An 18,475-nucleotide genomic window follows, 5' to 3' on the forward strand; every position below is an offset into this window, starting at 1 on the left:
GGTTACACTTCTAGATAACATTTCTCATCTAATAGTATTCTTCCTCATGGAGACAACAAAAGTACAACACTGAGGCTAAATTACCAAAAATGTAAGAAGAATGTGTTTTTTTATTTTATGGCTTACATAGTCGCATATACATTTTGTGATTTGTTATAAAACATCTGGGGTTATAAAGCCAATCAACAATGTTTAGTAATATTTATGTTACTTGATTGGAATTTCTGCAAAATGCTTGACATTTCTGTCATTTTCGAGGTTTGGAGACAGTGGCTTTTGCTGTCTTAACCTTTTAGTGTAGCATTTGCTTTTCTTTTCATCTTTTTTACTTTCATGTGAGGGAGTGGAATCACAAAACCCAGGCTACGTTCTCGTGGAACTCAGTAGTGTCAGTTAAATGCTGAGCTGATGCTTGCTTTGGTATCGCTGCTTTTCAAGCAACATACTCAGTGAGTGTGGTATCATATTTCTACAAACAAGTACCTGTATCTCCAGAGTGTCAGGTCCTGCATTTCTTCCACATCTAAAATTCCCATCGATACTGCTCCAGTGGAACAAAATTGGCTATGAAGCCAGAGCACAGCAGTCTGAGAGAGAGCACAGAGTGCATATATAAAATATGAGTATCCCTCTCCTCCTTGAACAGCAGGCATTAGGGACTCCTTGCAACCTGTCCACCAGAAGTGAAAATCTGGGATAATGTCTCCAAGCTGCGGAAGCACACAGAAACCTGAGTTTCTTGTCAGCTGTTTTTTTTCTTTATTTTCCCTTCCCATAAGTGTCTGCATATAGCACTAAACACATTCAGCCTTCTGAGAGCTAAAATAATACAATAAAACTAAATAATCATTCATTTAACTTTGTCAGGAAATTTGAAACAAAACATCACTGTACGTTAAGTGGCTTGAGTGAGTTAAATGTGCTGTCCAGGACACAGAGCAGACCAGTCTTGGGGAAAGTATGTAGACAAAGTTTGACTGCTTCCTCTGAGCCTTTCATGGAAAAGAGCCTTTGCCAAGCTGTGCTGGCATGTGCAGACAGTTCTTCTTAAAGTGCACCCTTCTAAAGTCAGGATCAGTACACGTGCCCAGATACTTCATTCAGCCCCACAGAATTCGGTGATCCTTAAATTCAAAACTTCTCTGGTCACAAGGGACCATTATTCAAGAGGTCAGACTACATAGCCATAACACAGACCAGAAAAAACTCACTGAGTAACTTTCTCCTGTTTGAATTGCAGTATATTTTCAGAACAACATGCGGCCGTGCCTAAATCCTAGAAGTGACTAACAACCTGCCATATAGATTTAATTACCGTTTCTTCACAAACTTTTTATAAGTAAGAGAGTGAAAACAGGTTTCCTAGCTCATAGAGGATGTGCTGCGTTCTGAATTCAAAGTGCTGCTCCCCTCCGCTATTTTGACATATTCATATGAAAATTTAAGTTCAGTGTTCAAGTCCATCTGGTAACCCAGGCTGACCCCAGTTTATGAGAACTGAAGCACTGAGGGATTAGCAGTAGTTGTGGAAGCAGAGACATTTCCCCATACTTAGAGGATTAATACTGTTACAAGGCAAGTATTTAAAGGAGCCTCAATGTACAGCTGAATAGGAGAACAGCCTGTCAGTGTGTATCTGAAAACCATACCCTGTTAAAAGGTGGTGATCCCTCTGGAAAGTATTTTGTGGGTTTTGCTGACTCACTGGAGCAGCTGGCTTGTTACATTTGCCAGATACAAGAGAAACAAAAAGAATTCACAAGCAGTGTGTCTGTCTGTGGGTACCTGTTTGTGTATTGACGGATATTGACACTATGGGAGAGAACTGTGAATGCAGTCACCTTGAGGAAAACATCCAATCTGCAATTTCATATATTTTTATGCATTATGTTGACTGTGTTTGTTAATAAATATAAGACCAAGAGAAACAGTACTTCATATTGACACACTCCTTTGCTGTTTTGTTCAAAGATGGTTTTTGCACTATTTGCTCAGTAATCTGTATTTTCAGATGTGTTGTATCATCACCGTCTTTTCTGCTACAGATATAGATGAATGCCAGCACAGATCACTTTGTGTGAATGGACACTGCAGGAACACAGAAGGGTCTTTTAGATGTGTTTGTAGCCAAGGTTACACATTATCTTCTACTGGAGATCAATGTGAAGGTAAGCTTGTGGACTTAAGCTACTGATTCATTTTTTTCAGTAAGAGCTTGTGTATTTCAGCCGTAGGCATGAACTCTTTTGCAAGTGGGGTAGAAAGAAATATTGCTCCTCTTTCTTTTGCAGTACTTTGCTGTCAACCATTCAACAGTCCCCTCCTGCACAGCCACATATTTATTGTTTCTTAGAAATAGTGCCTGTCATCTTTTCACATACAAGAAATCAGCACGTGTATTTCTAACAGTAAGACTGAAAGAACAGTTGACATTGTTACCCAAAATACTTAAGCTTTTCCAAATCTTATTGCTCAAATTCTGTTGCAGAGCTCTATGTTGGTTCTGTATTACAAAAGCTTCTGCCAGCATACTCTGTTCACATGGGATCCTGCTAAGAGAAAACTTCTTCAGCTGGTTTGGGGAAGCTTGAATCCCACATGTGCACTGGCAAGAGAAAATACGCAGTATAAGATGAGCTTTAAGGGGATCTGGTGGAGCTCACAGCTTTCACTGTCTCAGAAAGCAATCTGTGTACTGAGCTTTTAAAAACAAAAGAGGTGAAAGAACTATAGCAAATGTAGGCAGAAATGCTATGTTATACAAAACAGCCACGTTCTATTATCTCTCAAGTAGAACAGCTTAATGTCCAGTAATTGGCAAGCAGATACTTTTTTCTAATGAATTATTTCAAACCTGCTCCCTCTTCTCCATTGTTGTATCATATCAGGTCATATAGCCTTTTGCTGCACTACTCACAGTCATCCTGAGCATGTGAGGTTTCTCATAAGTGAGCTCCAGAAACAATTCTACCTCAGTTGTTTCCTTATCTCCTACCCTACAGGAAAAAACTCTCAGGCTGTTACTGTAGGTGTGGTATTAGCATAAATAAACTTTCTGGTCTCTGGTGTGCTTCCTGTAGCTGCTAATACCATGGAAAAGGCAGAGCTCCTTACTGTTGTTCTCCCTGCTGTGTGTTCTGCTGTTAGGTTATCATGCACACAGCACTCTAGGAGGCTGTTACCACCCTCTCACCCAGAGCAATACGTCAGGAATCCTCCTCTTCAGTTGATCCAGGCAAAAGAGCAGTTCCCCCAAGCTGTGACACAGTGCTGTCTTCTCAAGACAAATCTGTGATATCAGACCAGACTTTATCAGTGCTGATGGTATGGGATTGTCCACATTTAATGAATGACAACATATCTTGAAGTTCTCACCAACGAGGCAATAAGGATATCTTATAATCTCTTTGGTACTGATCTGTTTGGAGAATATAGTCACAGAAGAACTTAAGATCATCTCAGCATTCATGGTGAATACCAGTATCACTTGCATCAGCTTCAGGAAATGTGGGCTGATGATGCAAGGCACTAGAAACTTGTGTCAAAGAATTTTGTTTTCACTTGGCTTCACATGCTCACGAGTTGTGACAGATGCGGAGATACGCTGTCAAGAATTAAAGATTCTTGGTCCAATCAAGGTCAAGCCTGCCTCCTAAAGACAGAACAGACTGTGTGGTGTCATTCCTGACAGATACTCATCTCACCTCTTCTTAACAGACTTCAACAGATGAGATTCCAAATATCTCTTCAAGCAGTCTGCGCTAGTACTTTGCTGTTCTTACATTAGACTTTCTTTTTCCCTAATGTGTGATGGTAATTTTTTTTTGCTTCAGTTTAATTTATGACTTTTTAGCCTGTCAGCCTGTCATCCTCTCTCAGGGAGAGAGGGATGCATAACCATTTCAAGCATTTAGATTGCTTCATCAAGAGGCCTTACAAACCACTAAGTCTGCAGAGAAAGATTTTGAACTAGTAAATGCTGTCAAAAGAGTGTAGGCTTGGAAAATTGTTAGTTAAACAATCTTGTAGTGAGGAAGAGCAAATGAAATATAGAAATTAATTTAAATCCATTCTAGTTTCCAGAACTTATCTTCAGTCTGCTTTGGCGCATTTCATACAGCCCAGGAAGTCACAGTAACTGTTGCTGCTTTCCATCACTGTGATGTGGGCTGTCAGGAGAGGTCCATGTTTTACTTTATCTTCATCTCTTCCTTGTTCCCATTCAAGGGCAATTTTCAAGAAAAAACAATTTCAGAAGCTCTCAAGGCAAAAGAGGAGGAATTGGATCATACAGGGAAAACAGGTAAAGCTGTTCCCTTACCACACGGCCTTTGTCTCATTCACAAGAGTCTGTAACCAAGTCTACAGCTGCTCCATCCAGTGACAGAGTGGTTAATTTCTGCAGAGACAATTTGTTCACTTAAGATTTTCATAAGTATTAAAAGTTCTCCACAAAATCTGTCCATCTCTTGAAGTAGAAGAAATTCTTCAGTATTTGCGCTATATCCCTTCAATATTTTCTGAAGTGCATGACATTATGGACTGCTTTCTGCACCTTGGAAACCAAGTGTGAACACACCGTGCTAGTTCTGCTCTCTGTAAGAATGCTTTATGCAACTACTTTATCTGCTGTAAGTTCACCTCTTCTGATTTTCTTCACCTTCAGAAATATGTATATGCATTAGCTGAACTTACATATAGACTGGACATCTCAAAGAACTTGGGCTGCTGGAAAAGAGTCTTGTCTAAAGCATACAAGGCTCCAGTGCTCTCCTAGCAGCTTTCAGAGATTTTGCTAGCCCAAATGCTCTAGATGTACACCTGTGAAGGGTGATTAAAAAGTACTGAACACTTCAAGAATGAATTACTGTCTCTGCTTTGCCTCGAGATTCTTGTGCAGTAACCATAGGAGCTGTGAAGATTTCCATCAGAGAAAGGGAGGTTTTTGTCCTATATGGAAAATAATGAATTTTGACTGAATTTGGCAGAAAACGCCTTCTTGTTGTGAGGCTTGGCATTAACTCGGCGCAGGGGAGTCATTAATTTTTTCTCATGCTCCCAGTCAAAATTAATTGCTGTTTTTCAAATAAACCACAATTTATTTCTCAGTTGAAAATGATTATAAAACATGTGGTTATCAAAAGGTCACAACTTTGTCAGCATTAAGTGCAGTTTTATCTGCAATAACATTCATATATGTAAGAAAGCAATCACTATTTCTTATTTTAATCAAATAGATTAAATCCCAAAGATAGTTGCACTTTGATGTACAGTGTAGGCCTTCCAGAGATAAATGTAGAAATGAGGTCATGTCCTCTTTTTTAATTACAATTGTTATTATTCCTGAAATGCATGAAAAGGTTACAATTCTAGTTATATCAAATCTGTGGTTAAGAAGTCAGAATATTCCAAGGCAGTGGAAAAACTCTTTGTCAACTTTTTCAGGAGAAACTCTGTCCCATCAAAGCAATAGACTTGATTAATTACAAGGTAGATCACCGAGGAGAAAGGGGCAAGTTACTTCTGAGATTTTTCTTTTATTTTCTGTTTGCTTTAAAAACCAGAGACCCAGTCATGAAGTACTTTGTGATCTTTAGTTGTAGTGAAACAAAACTGTGTAATATCACTGGAATGTAGGCACTTGCTGAGTTAATCCTGTACCTGTGCTCTGTTTCCTCTGTTGGGCTGCCATTGCCTTCGAATGGTAATGGAAAGAAAAGACTTTTGGTAAAGACAATGCCAATATCTTGTTCTTGAAATATTTGGTTGTTTTGTTACCTAGTTTCTGTCTTGAACCTTTCCCAGCTATGTGTCAGTATGTTTACCCCATCGACGTGAAGACTCTAGGGCAGTCTATAGACTGAGGACTTGGCACTGGGAATGTGGTGGATAGGCAGCTGGGAGCTGGACCCTGCATGCCCTGCCTCTTCATCTGGATTTATGGCTTAAGTGCAGCACTACGCAAAAGCAACTATTCAGCTTTGTAACGAAGCTGCTAAGCCTGCAAAATAGCTGTATTGCATCACATAAACTGCCTCTGAGAAAACAACCATTAGCACAGCTGTACACACAGTGTGGTCTATGTGCTACAAGCCCGTCCACGTGGCTCTCTTGTGAGTAGTCTCCATAGGCATTTCTTGTCTGGTGTGGCACACCAGCTATGCCTGGTCTTGCCCATGCTCTGGACAACATCTGACTCAGGTCAGTTCAGGCTCAGGGATCTTTGTGCAGCGGTCTAACATGTCTGAAGGTATATCTTTCAAAATACAAGTTTGTATCACTAGGCATTTTTTGTGTCTGTCTTGGAAGGCAAACACAGCTGGTTGGCTTTTCTTGATAATTGTACTACTCTAATGCCACAGTCACCATTATAGTAAGGTAGAGATTGATACAAAGGTCTGTTATGATATTTTTCATTAAAAATTAAAATGACACATATTCAATATGCTTGCTAAGAAGAAATGATCCACAGACTCAAATTTTAAAGCTTTCTAGAAATACAAGAAGTTTGATAATACGGTGAAAGAAATGGACATCCTCACATAGTTATTAAAGGATACAGTAGCTTCAAGTTGCTACATTAGTATTGAAGTATCACTTAAAAATTCATCAGTTTTACATCATTTGATTATTCAGTTACATTTTTATTTCAGATATTGATGAATGCCTTCAAGACAGTGATGTTTGTCTTCGAGGAAACTGCATAAATACTGATGGGTCTTACAAATGCACTTGTCCAGATGGTTTCCAGCAGATAGCGAATAGGGGATGTCAAGGTATGAAATAGCTATTAAAACTACCTGGATCATTTTTATAAGTATGTAAGTTTATAATCATAACTCGTGAAGGTCACAGATCATGATAATGAGGATAAACTTATTTTATTTATGATTGATAGTACTTTCTTACTCTTCTGACTTAATATCATTGTCTCTAAATATAAGTTGAGAAATGAGTTCAAGAGGCTTAAATTTCAGCCTACATAACTCGAAAGAGAATCTATATTAGCACTCACAGAGATTCAGTACTGCATTTTCCCAAATCCTAGTAGCATTTATTTTGACAGTACCTTGTATATTTGTGAACTGATGTTGTAACAAAGCAGTATAGCTATTCTCAATTCATGTTAGGTAAACCTGTCATCTCTAAAACATTTTGCAGTACTTTGTGGAGAATGGGGAGGAAGAGAGTGTGTTACCTGAGGCTAAGTCAACACTGCCAAATCCAGAAAAAGTACTTCCCAACTCTTGGGTCTGAAGAATGCTATCTCTGTGTTGGCACAACACCCAGGCATGCCTCAGCACTCCCTTTTACCATCCATTTTTATGAGACAAGAAATGGTCTCAGAGCTGGAAAGTGGTACCATCTTCATGCTCTAAATGATTGGAGGACCAGGAGTTCGGACTTTGCTTTAGCGCCTCTCGTGCACAGTTTAGACTTGAGCTGAGACTACATTCCAACTGATCAACTGATCTTTGTTGAAGATCTTGTGCAACCGACAGTAAATTCCTTGCAAAACTTCTAGTATTACATATGACTGCTCTCTAATGCTGAAAACGTTGCATTCAACATAGAGAAGTACTGTATTAGACCTTACTTTAGCAGATAAAGGGGAATTGACCACAAGCTATAAATCAGTGCCAGCTTTCCTACCATCTAATTCTCTTCACTCCACTATGTTAAGGAGAAGTATATAGGCTACATGAATGAATATCACAAAACTGAAAGCACTTAGGAGCCAACTAAGGGGTAGACAGTATTGTAAACAGAAAAATGTGAATGAATATTGGAAATCATTTCAGGTAAGAGTGCCACACTTGAGAGAAAAGACCACCAATGTTGAAAAATAAGAATTTGTTGTAGAAGGGGAGTGAAACTGCTTGAGGTAGCCAAATGAGTATCAGAACAAATGGAAGAAAGGGGGAGTTGATACAATGAATACAGACAAGTTAGAATAGCAAAGAACCAGACACAGTTAAAGAACATAAAGGGAGGTCTATGACTAAGAGAATTAAGTATGTTTAGAGGGTTATAACTGTGTAAGTTACCTGTTGTTGAGCTGTTACAGGATCTAATAGTAGAATTTTCATTAGTCAGAGATTGAAATCTTGAATATATTTTTCTTGTCCTGTATTTTGGACTGGACAAAACTAGCCATATTTATATTGTAAATGATGACTTTTTTGTCTCAGTAGTACCTTCAAAATACTTTACACAGCAGTGGAACAGAGACATCTTTAAATGACTGAAAGTTAATTCTTATATCAGAATTCTGTAACAGCAAGAAAAAAAACCACAAACATCTTTGACAGAATTTGTGTGGAGAGATTAGGGGTGTGGTAGAAGATGAAGATAATAGGCCACTAGTGCAGAGTGATCTTGAACACATTGTAAACTGGGTATGAGCAAACAATATGTATTTTAATATAGCCAGTTACATACTGAAGAAGGAATCTCAATCATACGTGTAGGATAGTGGGTTTCCTTCTGGGACACAGTGATTGAAAAGGATTTAGGGGTCAGAGATAGGTAGCTAAATATGAGCTTCCAGTGCAACCCTGTGGCCAGTAGGACTAATGCACTGTCTGGAAGATAGAAAAAGCATAATATGCATCAGGAGTATGCAAGGGTTTTTTTACCTCTATTTTGCACTTATGCAGCTGCTCTTGGCACATGGTTGTACTTGGACATTTGGGTGCCCAAAATTCGAAATGGATGCTGATCAGTTGAAAAGAGTTCAGAGATGAACACACAAAAAAAATGATGGCCTGGAAGAGAAAGGATTGAATAATTTTAAGCTGTGTATTTTGGTAACAAAAAAAAATATAGGGGAAATTTAATCATAGCATTGTTACCATCAAAAGAAATGATAATTGAAAGTAGAGAACTCTTGAATTAAACTGGCAAATCTGTCACAACGCAGTATCTGCAAAGTTGAATCTGGACTAAAATTTAGGCTAGAAATTAAGAACATGTATTTTGGTTAGGAGCAAAGCTGAAAAGAGTCCAAAATATCATAAAGAATGTAGTGTTCTCTTTCAGACAAATTAAACTCTATTTCCCTGACATTATTAATTTTGTTTTCTTGTCTTTTAAATGTCATTCTACCCTTGTGTAATCAGCTGTTACGGTTTCCAGTATTTTTCTGGCAGTTTTAAAAAACTGGCTTAGTTTTGAGAACAGTGTGCATGCTGAGAAGGTACTGTACTGCACTTGTCTTTGCTGATCTCCCAACTTACCTGTCTTGGACACCTTCAAAGAGCTTTCCAGAGTATGCCATTGGTCTACATTTGCCTTGATTTCATAGAAGACTTCCTATATGTAGGTGTTGTGTGAAATGCAGCACGCTGACTTTTCCCTTAGCACCTTATACAGATATTACCTTCCCCAGGCTGCCTTTGTTCTTTCCACATGTGCAATGTCTTCAGGACACTGGCCTAGAAGGTTTATATACACAAGATACAATCAGTCTGCATTTAAAGAAAATTCTATAATGGTGTTATGGAACTTGAAATAATAGTGCCAAAATCATAGTTTGTCTAGTCTATCAAAATTATTGTCTACTTTTATGCATTTTGTATGGCTCTAAGGATGGCTGGAATCTAAGCAATAAAAGACACAGTTAAGAGTAAGAAATTCTGCTATCTGTTATGATGGATGAAAACATCTTGAGTAAATTTTTTTTTCTAATTTTGTGTTTGATCTCAGTGTGATACTGAAAACTTCTTAATGGTTTCAGTAAAGCAAAATACCACAAATTAAATTTTATTTTATTTTATTTTATTTTTTACAATTCTTGTAAATGTACCTCTTGAAAAAAAAATTAAAGAATGAATGCATGTAATCTTTGAGTTCTGATGGCAGGTTTGGTTGGTAAGAAAACATCAATCAGAAAGAAATGCTTGGTTTTCAGATACAAAAGTAAGTTTGAAAGTCAGTATTTGAAAAATGCTTTCTAAATTCCAGAAAAAGAACAATGATTACTAACACTTATATACCAAACTTTTGGGACCACTCCCCATAAGAAAAAAAAGAAAAATGAGTATTTGGCTTTAAGTTGTATAAAATCAACTTGCTGGAAAAGATGCAACTCCAGACCTGCTGGTAACACAAACACATGGAGCCAGATGGACAAAGTTGACAAGCATACAGCAATCAAGAAGCAGTGAGATGGAGCCATCTGAGAATTCCCCTAATGCAGAAGAAATGTTGGCTTGTGTAGAGCTTATCCTGACATCTCACAAATCACTCTCATCTGCTCATCCTCGTTGCAGAGAGTGATATAGAGGGAGTATGATAAATCAGAACATACTGATGTTTATACAGAGTTTAAAAAAGATCCCACAAGATTTGGTTACTCCTGAAAAAGAGCCTGATTTGCCTAGCTAGTAGATACAAAAGTTTCTTTGAAAACTAATTGAACTTAGGCTTAATATTAAGGGAATGATTATTTGCAAAGCTATTAATGTCTCTGTTTGCAGATATCAATGAATGTGAGAGATCTGACCTCTGTTCACCTCACGGCGAGTGTCTGAACACAGATGGGTCCTACCAGTGCATATGTGAGCAGGGCTTTTCTGTGTCTGCAGATGGCCGAACATGCGAAGGTGAGACAAGTCATAGTAATGCTTTCCCCTGCATTCCCATTGCTTTGCTGTTACTAGTTGGGTAAGAAAAGCAGTCAGTTTGGGTGTAATACTGCAAAAATAATATTAACTTATCAATCTGCCACCTAAAGATCTCTTTTTTTTCCTCTTAAATGCATGGCATGATATGTTGCTGTTTGTGTCATAAGAAATATAACAGGAACTGTACAAAATGGGCGACACAATAGAGTTAATGTTTGTTAGAAGCTGTTTTACTTCTCTTGACTTTTAAAAAAAATTGCCATCTGAACATTGGATTATATTTTTGTAAGCAAAAGAAATTAGTGAAAAAGAAGGAATACTGACATAACAATGGCAAATGATGACAAAGATGGGAATTATATCTTTATATTAAGATATGTGAAACCAGTGGACACCTGTAATAACATGGAAGTCTATTCAGAGATGAAAAATTATTTCTGTCATATAGCATAGGTGAAAGAAGAAATATTTATAAAATGCAAATAAAGTGAGATTGGAATTTGGACTTCTAAGAGGTTTCAGATGGGTAGCCCTTCTGCCATATGTATTTAGCGTCATTTAATTTACAGTGTCTTATGTGCATTAGCAGCAAGCCTGAGCTGCCTAAATGTTCTTATTGCTGGATGTGAGACAGCAGAACTTGCCTTGTCAAGACCTTGACAACCAGATGAAGCATCCATGCAACTTAGCTCCAGTGAGAAGTTGTAAAATGCTGACAATGATAGCACCTCAGACATTTTGAAATGTCAGAAATTGAGTAAATCTTAGTAATTAGATCTTTGCAGTGGTAAAGTCAGCTTACGCTTCTTATACAAGTATGCTCATACAGGTATTTTTCTTATAAGAAATGCTTATAAGTTGCTACAGTAATAATGCTGGTGAGAAGCATCAAGAAGCCTGGAATTTAGGTCCTCCTAAGGTTTTTATTTGGTTATAGCACGAGGAAATGTCCCGTTGCTAATGGAAAGCACACGCTTGCTAGTGATGTTGCTCTCCTGCACTTAATTTAAAACAGGAGACTTGCGGTCAATGATACCAAGAAGATATGTGGCTTTATGTAGTCAGTGATGCTGACAGAAAACATAAATTCCCCTGACTGGATGAAGAATGGCTGTTCTTATGGATGAGAGGACTTTTCAAGGCAAGAAGCCTTGTGGGAAAAGTAATGGTATTGAAGAGGAAGAAGTTATGCTGTAGTAGTTCAGCGGGATGCATGCAGAGGAGAAGACCTGGGCAGAGATAGCTCAGTGTTAAAATCTATGGGTGGTGGATCTCAAGTGTTCAAGAAGTAAGCAAGCTGTTCTGTTCCAAATTATAAGCCAGTAAATCCTCATGTGACTGGTTTTCACAGGCCAGCTCTTCTCATCAGTTCACTTAGGACTAGTGAAAAGGTTCTTCCTTCAGTAGAGATGTGTGGAAACTTCCGTAGCATTTACTTCCCCTACTTTTACCAGAGGAAAAACAGCATTATTATTTCATCTGACGTATAACTTGATATGTAATAAGTAATATAATAACTAAGGACATGAAATACACTATTGGCAAGGGTATTACTGTTATGCTGATGTAAGAGAATGTGTGTTCTATATTTAGATATGGTATGGCATTAAACACAATATTTGTGTTTTAATTATTGTTGGTAACTAAAAAATCCTACAGATATTTTGTTGCTTATTCATCTCTAAACATTTACTATTTATTGTGATCATGGTATAAATTGTAAGAAACATTTTCTTACTGTAATAGAAGAGCATGGCCAAGTAGACTAGAGAGCATGAATCTGAATAGCGATTGGTGGAGAAGCCAGCATTTTATGATCCCAAGTAATGAGGACAATGCCAAGTTTTTTGGTAACCAATTGCTAAAAGCATGTTCATGGACTCTCTTGGCAGCATGTATACATCTCACTCAGTCTTTACGAAGGATATGGTTAAATATCTTCAGTTTCTCAGCAAGAAAAGTAGTAGCAGGTGTTTTGCCTCACTGTTGAACATAGTTTTTAAAAATAAAAAATAAAAAGTGTAGCCTGCTATTAGTAGAAACACTTTATTCCAAACCAAATTTAGAGGAAGACTTTCTAACCTTGTGAAATAAAACTCTCAGAAATTAAAAAGGCAAAACTGAACAGAAACACAACTGTAAAAAAAAAATAAATGTTAGCGGCATCTAATTTTAGGAGATACACCATAAATAGTGAATCCTCTCTGTCTGGATCTCCGGCAGTTAATAAGTAGCACAGTTTCCAGGGACGGATTACCATCACGTATGATAAAGCAGTACAAAGTTAATCTTTATTAGAAAAAAAAAAAAGCCACGGTTTTACTAAGTAGAAAAAGATGAAATCATAAGATCTGTTTCTAGGATTGTGAGTAGTTTTGGAACTTTTTTAATGAAGAATAAAACAACAAGTACAAAACCAGTTGACCGTGCTTCACAAGTAATTGGTGGTGAGTATGGAATACAGATCAGACTTCATATTCAGCACTTGGAAAAGTATTTTAATAGCTTGGCGAAGCAAGGGTACTTCTAGTCTTCTGCAGCAGCAGCACTCCTTTTCTACCATGACTAGTTTCTCCATTCTGTCATTTTAATAAAAACAATTATATAGTTGAAGAAAATCATTTAAAGGGAGCACTGATGACTTCAGTGTTAGTATTTGTACTGGTGTTAGTTTCAGGAGTCAGCTTCATGCAAAAAGACAAGATGAAACAAAAGGATCAAAAACAAAAGGAATGTGTGACATTCCAGGTACTGAGAAAGGATGTGGCTCCCAGCCGCAGAAGCTACTGTTCTTTACACGAAGTTTCTCTGTGAATTTAATTCTAGTTAAGTGAGTGAGAATAACTGTTTATGCCATCAGAGAAAGAACCTGAGGAAATTTTGCTGGATTCAGACGCCTTTCTGTGCCTGGGGAACAGATTTTCCATATCTCCAGACTGTTTTTGTATGAGTTTGAATCGTTGTTTTTTTTTTTTTTGAAAAGTCAGAAACAACAACAACATGAAACATTTAAGAACCCCATGTGGTTCAGTTCTGGTATGGAGCTTTTATGGCGATTGGCCAAAGAAAACTGAACAGCTGCAGAGACTGTCTTCTTCCAAGGTGCAGACAAACTTTTGTTGTGGCAGTGACATTCCACTGCTGCCTGGCCCCATGTTCAGCAATTTGGCTGCACCAGGCTCTCTGAACAGGAGGCTCTCGGAGCACTCCCTAGGTCCTTGTTGAGCTCTCAGGGGTTCCTGTAAAGGCAGGGTCTTACCCAGTTGGCTGCAAGTCAACTGTGTTGGCAAAAACTCAGTTTAGAGATTCTCTGATGCTTAGTCAATATCCTGCCCCAAGCACCTCTTCTGTCTCTGTGTCCAATCCCATCTGTCTCTCAGTCGCTCCCTCACTTTTTCTGTCTGCTGCAAGCCCCTAGCTTCACTGCCTGCCTCAAGAGGCACTCAAAAAGAACTTATTCATCCCATCAGTGCTCAGCAACCTCTGCTTCTTCCTTGTCCCTCATTTGCTGTCTCATATCCCCTTCTCCTTTCCTTGTCCACTCAGTATCTGTCATCCCTCTGAGCCTTTGTATGCTTGTGTGAAGAATCCACAGATCAGTCTGTGATCAAAGAATAAATTGGAAATCTCAACATGAAGATGCTATATCGTCCATCATTTAAGGTGTCTGCGTACCTAAGAAGTCTGAAAATCAAGGAATCAAAGAGCAGAGTTTTAAACAGTGCATAACTGTTACGTCTACCACCAAAGACATTTTAAGAGAGTATATGTTTGCTGTAACCACACATCACAATTGTAATTCTACCCTTGCAGGGAAGACAAGGCAATTTTAAGAAAAGGGTATTGTAACATTCTGACTCCTTTTGAGGCAGAGTGTCATTCTATGTTAAATGGAATAAATTTTATGCAGTAGACAACTTGAGTTTCACCAAATCTCTGGTTAAATACCAAGGCAAGAAAGCTCAAGCTTCTGCCAAGCATGGATTCAAGCATGCATCTCCAGCTCATGCCCCTGTGATCTACCTTCTTGTTTCACAATGGATAATGAATAAACTTCACCAACTTTCTCACATTTCCTGATAGAGATGTTTTAGGACAACAGCTACTTCTTATTTGCACAGCAGCTAAAGAAATAAGAACACAAAGGGAAAAACAAGAGTTTATTTCTTACCAACATCATTGCAATGTTTGAACGACCATCCAGAATCATTGTCTCTAGATGGCCAAAATCTGTATTCAAATATTCATTGCCCTGATACTCTCATAACAGTGATTTTTATGTGTCAGAAGCACAGCTCTGTACTCCTAAGCACTGTACAGAGCTGTCCTAGCAATAGTTCCTCTTCCAGACGCTTTGCAATGTAAATTTTTGCAAATTTTAAATATCATGCCTGAGGTTAAGTGTATGTTCACCTTGTTCACATTGGCAGAAAACAAGAACGTGGTGTTGAGCTGAATAGAAGTAAGCTTGAGTGCACACGTGTTGCCTTTCTTTAGATCTTGATGACGTTAGATCAAAGGAGTTTTGATTAAACCAGGCAGCACCAAGTCATGGATTCTAAAGCAGGTCATAATTAGAGAACTGCTTTACTTGCTGTATAGACACAGGATATGTTAGTTTCACGTTTAGTTTTTTCCCCTTGCTTTGTGTCTGTATAGCATGAGAATTGCCGATTACAAGGTTCATGCTTTACAGCACGATTAAAGAAACAAATGCCCTTTCCGGCTGTAAAACAGGAGTCCTTTGAGTGAGCTGTCTAGACAAGGAAAAATATTTGGTGCTTGGACCTTCTCTGTAATTTCCCAAGCACTGAAAGATCCAGTCATATTCAGACTGTGTACTTTTTAAAAACAAAGCCATCTTCTTTGCATATTATATACTAAATTAGGGTACTTGCTATGATCACAAATTTTGTCTCTGCAGCTTTTTAGTCAGTGACCTTAGTTTACTTTTGGAGACCATGATCCATTCCCCTATTTGTTTTCTTTAATATTTAGCTATTAAATAAAAGCAAAACTGTAATTCATGTAATTCTAAAATCCCCAGTTGTCTCTTCTGTCTAGGCTTTTAACAGTGTAAGTGTCCTGTGGCTCAGGAACTCCTGTTATTAAGCTATAGCTGGCCACTGAAAATACAAACACTGTATTATTGTCTGTTTTCTTAAATTCCTGGCTGTCAGTTCACCACTGTTTACTCGGTTTGAATTCCCTTCTTAACTGGGCCTTCTGAATAAGAGATACAGTATTAAGATTTTTTGCCCAGATATGTGAAACTCCAGACTGTGAGAGACTAAAAATTAATCTACAATGTCATGCAGGTCTAATACTCAGTAGCAAAAGCGAAGGATGAAAAAAAAAAAAAAAAACAATGATAGCTGCTGATGTGATAGTTTTATCTTTCTCCCAGTAACTCCATATCCATCTTTTTATAATTCTGTAATTATGGTGATTGGAAAAAGAAAGGGTATCAAATGGAATACTTAACCTTTCACATTTGACAGTGTTTTTAATACAGGTATATATTGTTTTCTCTTACTGCTGAATTAATTCTACTTGGGAGAGTTTGTGGTAGATTTCATAAACTTCATTATTCAGAAAGCACTCACGTTTTTATATACAGTTCCTTCAGAATAAACACAGTAGCTATTATATTCTTTGCCAAATAAAAAATAACCCTTTATAAAATTAATTCCTTTAATATTTTTCTTTGTTTAATAAATCAAGATTAAAAGATTATTGGAACTTCTGACAAAACCAACAAACCAAATAAAATATTCTGCAAGTTCCATCTACAAGTACTTTTTAAAAATAATTATATTCATAAATGTCTCCTAGATTTCAGTGTATTTAGTACGTACAGTTTTTGCATGAATTTTGTGTTTTAGCTGAACATTATTAACCAGTGAATCAGTTCAGTGAGAGGTGAGTTTTCCATCACTTAAACAACCTTAAAATGATATTAGATGCCTTTATGAAAAAGATGTTACGATTCCACAATTCACTTGGTTAAAAAAAATGCTGGAGGTGGTTGGTTTGGTTTGTTTTTTTTTTAAAACTTATTTCAGTGGTCAGGCTACATTATGTGGATAGCCTCTTCTGGTCTTGAGTGTCTATATGCAGTTCTAAACCTGTCTCAACCCCAACCACAGCAAATAGGAAAGGCTGTTTTTCAGGACCCCAAAAAAAAGTCTCAGCCTGAGGCAGGCAGAAGCATGTTTGGATGAATTTGGGTGCTTAAGGAGTGAGAGGGAAGCACAACAGGCAACCTGTTAGGAAATCCGTGGATGGTAATGCAGATAGCATGGGGATTTGTGACCACGTGGTTCACATAGAACCAATTCCCTTTCAACTGAGCTTCAGACATGGTTAAAAAATGAAAATGTCCGTATGCATAGAGTGCTGCCAGGAGAAGAAGAATGAGTTGCATCTTTGTTGACTTTTCTAAACCTTTGATACAGCTGTGAGCAGTTGGAGGGAGCGGGCAGGACTGCATTGCAGCCCTACTCTTTCAGAAAGACACCAAACAGCAGTGCTGCTCACCTGTTCAAAGGTGCCCTCTCTGTGTCAGTGCAGGATTCAGTCCCATCAGCCCTTTACTTCAGCGAGCGCTTAAGGCCTTCGCTGGTGAGATCTGTCACATGAAGGTCTACCCTAACGTGCAGAATTAATGACCTAGCTAGTACCCAGGTAGATCAAAAGCAGGTCACTTTCTTCACCATTTAAAATGTAATTACCCCTGAGGTACAGCACAGAATAAAATTACAAGTGAATACCAACCTTACTTTACAGTTGTAATGGTTCCTAGGAAAGAAATGCAGCAATAACTTCTCTGCTTCAAACTGCATAGGACTTCAGAAGGCAGAAGGTACTAATCCTAGTATCCTGGCAGGTTCCCAGTTTTCTGAGTTAATGTTCTTCCTCCTGAAAAAACACACCTTAACATCTTAAACAATGGTCAAGGCCTTGGTTTTAGGTCTTAATTCAAGTGAAGATAATATATTCCTCACACTTGTAATACACTTACAAAAATAAACCATGTTCTGCCACAAAGCAGCTCTGCTTTGTTATGATTCTGTGATTATAGGCTGGTGGGCAGCTGAGTCACAGAACAGACTTACGCAGTGACTTTTACTTGTAAGACCAGCAAACCACAAATGGGAACTACAAATGAAAGGATGAGTATGGAAAGCATACAAGCATTGTAGTTTCTTTGCCTATGTGAATATCATTATTCGTATGTGTAAACCTAAAGGATTAAAACCAGAATTTTTGGTCTGTAGCTACTTACCACTTACCACATGCACCATGAAATTCTCTTCTCTTTCAAGAGCCAGAACGAGATCTGTGCAAGCACTTCTAAGCACCGCATAAACTATTTTGCCCATGTTCAGCACTTCTACACAAGGGATGTTAACTGTACTCTTAAACTCTTCTTGCACAGGGGGTTCAGTTTCATGCATGTTGTTGACTATGTAATGCTCCACTGGCAGAAGCTGTAGGAAATTTGGAGGGAGAGATGGTCACATTTAAATTACGTCTTATTCTGTGGCACATAACATCATGCTATGATTGGGCAGGTTGGTGAAACAGGTGGAAGGTAGTTGACAAAAATCATTGTCTGACATGAGATATTTCCTGTGAAATTAACACTGAAACAATCATCAAAATTGTACATGCTCTTTATTTTTTTGTCTGTCCTTTGTGTGTTCCTTTCCAGTGTATAGAGAGAGATCACTGTGTCTGTTAGCAAAAACAGCCCATCTGTTGTTTTGCTGCACTCTTCATGAGTGTCTGCCTTTGATTGTCACATCGCCATTGCCTGTCTGATGTTAAATTCTTCTTTGCAG

The 18,475-nt window shown here is 38.0% G+C and overlaps 1 protein-coding gene and 1 long non-coding RNA gene across 13 annotated transcripts in view; one reads left to right on the forward strand and one right to left on the reverse strand.

Moving 5' to 3' along the window:
* The window catches only part of LTBP1 (latent transforming growth factor beta binding protein 1), a 203,685-nt gene that overhangs the window by 150,601 nt on the left and 34,609 nt on the right, over positions 1-18,475 (forward strand). For all 12 annotated transcript variants that reach the window (XM_083829061.1, XM_083829066.1, XM_083829065.1 and 9 more), the window contains 3 exons: positions 2,046-2,168; positions 6,654-6,776; positions 10,482-10,607. In XM_083829061.1, coding sequence (XP_083685187.1) covers positions 2,046-2,168; positions 6,654-6,776; positions 10,482-10,607 — 372 coding nt within the window. The remainder of the gene's footprint in view (positions 1-2,045; positions 2,169-6,653; positions 6,777-10,481; positions 10,608-18,475) is intronic.
* Positions 93-18,469, reverse strand: LOC310896616. Its single transcript, XR_014581674.1, has 2 exons — positions 17,411-18,469; positions 93-9,437 (listed from the first exon to the last, which is right to left on the reverse strand). It is a non-coding gene; the product is annotated as an uncharacterized lncRNA (long non-coding RNA).

Source organism: Anser anser, assembly GCF_964211835.1.
Source record: "Anser anser genome assembly, chromosome: 3".
Lineage (NCBI taxonomy): Eukaryota > Metazoa > Chordata > Aves > Anseriformes > Anatidae > Anser > Anser anser.